The following is a 4,765-nucleotide window of genomic DNA, read 5'->3' as shown; positions in this document are numbered from 1 at the left end:
CTCCCTGTAGTACTAATTTTATTATTATTATTATTATTATTATTATTATTATTATTATCATAGCATCGTTCACAGATAAAAACACAAAAATACAAAGACAGTAAAAATGTATCAACGTGGTAGTAAATGAAGTGATTTTCATGACTGGTGTTCCAGTAACATGATACTGTTGGATATTTTGTGGTTGATTACCTGAGTTTTAGATACAGTCTTATATTTTATTACTCCAAGCAGCTGCGACACTCTGCAGTTTTGAGCTCTAATGGTTTGATTGATTTGATTGTGTAGGTTGGCATGGCGGCTCAGCTGGTAGAGCTGATGCCTCTCAATGAGAAAGTTGATAATTCAAATCCCGGCACGGGGAACTTTCTGGGTAGGGTTTTGTCAGTGCATGCGTGGGTTTTCTCCAGGRACTCCGGCTTCCTCCCACAGACCAAAACCATGACTGTTAGGTTAATTGATAACTCTAAATTGTCCCAAGGTGTGAGTGAGAGAGTGAATGTTTGTCTCTATGTGTGGACATGCCACCTGTCCAGGGTGTACCCTGCAAGGTTATAATAGTTTTGGGTTTTTCATTATAGTTTCGTTTTATTTCGTTGTAACTTTTTTCTTTTAATTCAGTTAGTTTTGATTAGTTTTTACAGTGGATTTGGTAGTTTTTATTAGTTATTATTTCATTTTTAATGTTTAGTTTTAGTTTAGTTTATTTTTTATTAGTTGTAGTATTGGTTTTTTTATAGTTTATTTGCCAATGCATCCTCCAGCTTGTGATGGTCCTGTGAGTTAACTAACCAACAGCTATTTGGTTGCTAGTTAAACAGTCCATTATAGTGAGACCCTCCTAAAATAGTTGCATAACTCAGTTTTGCCAACTAAGGACTTGGGTGATTATTTTAGGACAATGATAATAGTTGTTTCCAACCTGGTGCTACCTGCTGCTTGTTTTTCCTGGGAGCTACTGAGAGAAGCTACCATGTCAGTATAGTCATAGTTAGCCATGTTGTGTGAGCTTGATTCATGCAGTTTTTCCCTTGAGAAGCTTTCCACCTATTTTATCACCTGTTTCCACTACAACCCATACTGCAGGAACCCCAGAATGCCACACCATGGGTGGGAGTGCCAAAAGGGCTGCACAATCCAAAATGTAAGCGTTAAGTCGACAAGGATGACCCAGATCAGGTAGAACYTGTCCACAATAGCTAGACAGCTCAGATAGATGACAGCTGTGTTGGACATCCCGCYTTTACGAAAACAGATCATGTAGAAAGTGAAGAGGTTTGCTGGAGAGGAAACGAAAACAAAGAAGACCATCATTCATCTCAAACACCAGCTGGGGTTTCTTGAAGGGATCCCCGATTAGTTGTAACATTAGACTTCATTTAATAAACATATATTTACGTAAAATAAAGACTGTAAAAATACTGTAGGTTGTTTAGTTTTTATCATTTTTAAACTAAAAGTTTAAAAATATATTACACGGACGGGGCCATTTTATTTACACGCAAAGCATTCTGGGTAAATGATGATGTCAACTAGGTCATCGGCATGAGGCTGCTAGCGAGCTATATCCACCCTGAAGGTTAATCTTGGACAATATCTGATGATCGACTCTTTTAAATGAAACCAGAGAGCGTTGACAGAGAGGAGAAGGTAGAAATGACTCAGCCTGTAACTGAAAATATGGATGGAGGACAACAGAGCTGCTTCATGGAAGAACAACCTCAGCTTAGCCTGCTAGCTTTAGCGTTAGCCCCAACGCTATAACCATATATATGCATTAGCTCAGCACTACACATTCTCCTCTCGTCACTGAGGTCCTCCACCCACATGACAGAGAGGGGAACGCAAAAATGACTCAGTCTGCAACTGAAAATATGGATGGAGGACCTCAATTTAGCTTGTTTGTCGCGCTAGCGCTGAGCTAATACATATAAGGCAATATAGCATGAGGGCTAACGCTGAAGCTAACAGGCTAAGCTGAGGTTCTTCTTCCATGAAGCAGCTCTGTTGTCCTCCATCCATATTTTCAGTTACAGGCTGAGTTATTTCTACCTTCTCCTCTCTGTCAACGCTCTCTGGTTTCATTTAAAAGAGTCGATCATCAGATATTGTCRAAGATTAACCTTCAGGGTGGATATAGCTCGCTCACACTGAGGACCTATTCACGTCATCATTTACCCAGAATGCTTTGTGTGTAAATAAAATGGCTCCATCCGTGTTAAAATATATTTTTAAAAATTTACAAAACTAAACAGCATACAGTATTTTTACAGTCTTTATTTTACAGTTAAAATAAATGTTTATCAAATAAAGTTTATTACAACTAATCATGGATCCCTTTAAGAAGGTTTTACATTAGGWTCATGCAGTGGGGACTTTGTGTGGAGTCTGCCTTGTTACAGTTTTCACTCCATCCTCTAATGTGGGGTTATTGTAGAAGAATAACCTTATAGAGGATGTGTTGTTTTCTTTAATACATATTGTGTGATTAGTTGTTTTTTTTCATGGCAAACACTAATTTAAAGTTATTTTGATCTCTTGTGACTGAGAAATCATCAAATCCCTATGAGTCAGACCAAAGCCATTAATTGCAATCTTTAGGATTATTTACAAAAAACAAATATAAATATTCTTGCTCTCTGTTTGTCTGTGTGTGTGTGTGTGTTAGTGTGTGTGTGTGATGGCGTGCATGTCATAGTGCGTGAGAAGCAGCGGATCAGGATCCTCTTCCAGTCTGTGGTCCTGCCCTGCGAGTACCAGACCCACTCCAGGCAAACCCCGATGGTGCAGTGGTGGTACAAGTCGTACTGCCGGGACCGCACGCGCGACGCCTTCACCCTGCCGGAAAAGCTGGGCGTGAAGACCTCGGAGCTGGGAGCCACGGCCCACCTGGACTGCTCCGACAGCAGCCGCACCATCCGGCCCGTGGCTTCGACGCAGGGAACCTCGGTGACACTGGGAGCGCAGTACAAAGGCCGAGACATTTCCATCGAGAACAGTAACGTCATCAATCTTTCCTCTGAAACAAAACAAAACATTAAATTTAGGAGGTGCTGCAGCTGTTTGACCACTGTACATGAATCAGCGCTGACTGTGTTTTTTCTAAATAAGCCTTTTGTGGTTTCCACAATGTGCCACTGACTCACATCTATTCACATGTAAACCCTGAAATAACTCYGGTCTTATCATCCGAAAACATATGCTTTGTTCAAAGCTTTCCTGAGTGGGGAGTAGATGCAGCACCTGCGTTAGATGCTCCTGATAGAAACCGTAAACAAATATAATCCTGTTTTTTTTTTTTATCTTTTGGCAGAAGCTGACCTGCGTATCGGGGAGCTGCAGTGGGGCGACAGCGGCGTGTATTTCTGCAAAGTTACCATTGCTGACGACGTGGAGGGGACCAACGAGGACAAAATCGAGTTACTAGTGCTTGGTATGGCTGACATAAAGTTGTTTTTTAATTGTTTGCATTTGCAGGGGAAGCTAGTTTTAGAGAAGTTATCTCCACTGAGCTGCATTCCTACACGTRTGTACAGCAGTAACCACAGAAACAGCCAAAACAGTGTTTGCCTCCTTACAGCAGCCCTGATCCTCCGTGACAGACTCTTTTGTTTAGGTAGTTCAGAGGAACGATGTGCACTTTGACTGGAAAGCCTGGAGCCTGTTCAGCGACTGAAGGGCTGTGTGGGATCGTATCTCCGGCTGGACTACAGAGCCAGCTTGTGTGTGTGTTGCAGTGTGCGCTCACCTCAGGGAGTGCTGGTTAATGATTATACAGGGKCTCTAAAGCCACATCAACCAGCTAATATTTTACTGTTAAAGGTCGGAGAATCAGCATCTACTGTAAAGGAGAAAATTAGAGATGGTTTATTAGAAAAGACAAGAGATACAAAAGGTCAGGACAGGACTAAATCCTCTGTCTGATGTGCTCTGATATRCTCCAAACGGTTTTCTCCTCCAAACTTTGACCCGTTGCTCATTCATTCATGTCGTCTCCGCTGCACTAATCTAACTGTAAGCAGCTCGCAGCGAGAAAAGAGGGGCTTAAACGAAACTGTGTTTGAAGTGCTTTAGCTTTTGTACTCTGCAGCTGAAAAACCTTGGCTTGAAAARATGCTAAACTCTTCCTCCGCTTTGTTTGCTGTAGCAAAGTTTCTAATTTAATCAGTAGTGTTATGACTATAACTAAGAAAGACTACAAGCGTTTAGCTAATAGGAAAGATTTTAAACTGAACATTCTGTAGTTTTCACAAGGTTGTAGGTCAGATTATTAAGAATGTAAACAAGCAAGCTAAGAGATACTAGTGAGCTMAAAGGGATAGTTCCTCAAAGCTGCTATCCTGCATGTTTTAGAGGTTTCTCAGCTCCAACYCCTGATTTGCATGAATGGGTGATCAGTCTTCTACAGAYTTTGAAGAGGTAATTCAATCACTGGGTGACTCAGTTGGTAGAGCTGTTGCCTTCAAGCAAGAAGGTTGTCAGACTGAKTCSCAGCAMGGGACCTTTCTGGGTTGAGTTTGTGTTTTGGGTTGCARCGATTTCTGTCTGATCACTGAACTTTAAAAAGTTTAACCTGCTGATACAGACTGTTTAAATAACTGAGTGTTATAAGGCAGCTGCGGGGCGGTGACAAGCTGCGCCACAGGCCACCCTATACTTTTGCATTGGGGACATAACTGCACATGTCCAAAATCTTACAGTGACTTGTCTATGGGACTCTGGAGCGCCGAACCGCTCGTGACCCGGAAGTGACTCAACATGAAAA

The 4,765-nt window shown here is 41.6% G+C and overlaps 1 protein-coding gene across 3 annotated transcripts in view; it reads left to right on the top strand.

The window, feature by feature from the left end:
* Positions 1-4,765, top strand: part of LOC106523962 (immunoglobulin-like domain-containing receptor 2) — a 20,708-nt gene that overhangs the window by 3,401 nt on the left and 12,542 nt on the right. For all 3 annotated transcript variants that reach the window (XM_014017553.1, XM_014017552.1, XM_014017554.1), the window contains exons 2-3: positions 2,669-2,998; positions 3,314-3,433. In XM_014017553.1, the coding sequence (XP_013873007.1) occupies positions 2,669-2,998; positions 3,314-3,433 (450 nt within the window). The remainder of the gene's footprint in view (positions 1-2,668; positions 2,999-3,313; positions 3,434-4,765) is intronic.

The sequence above is a fragment of the Austrofundulus limnaeus genome, unplaced genomic scaffold (genome assembly GCF_001266775.1).
Source record: "Austrofundulus limnaeus strain Quisiro unplaced genomic scaffold, Austrofundulus_limnaeus-1.0 Scaffold171, whole genome shotgun sequence".
Taxonomy (NCBI): domain Eukaryota; kingdom Metazoa; phylum Chordata; class Actinopteri; order Cyprinodontiformes; family Rivulidae; genus Austrofundulus; species Austrofundulus limnaeus.
The sequence above is the reverse complement of the archived record's forward strand: the minus strand, read 5'-3'. Positions and strand labels throughout refer to the sequence as shown.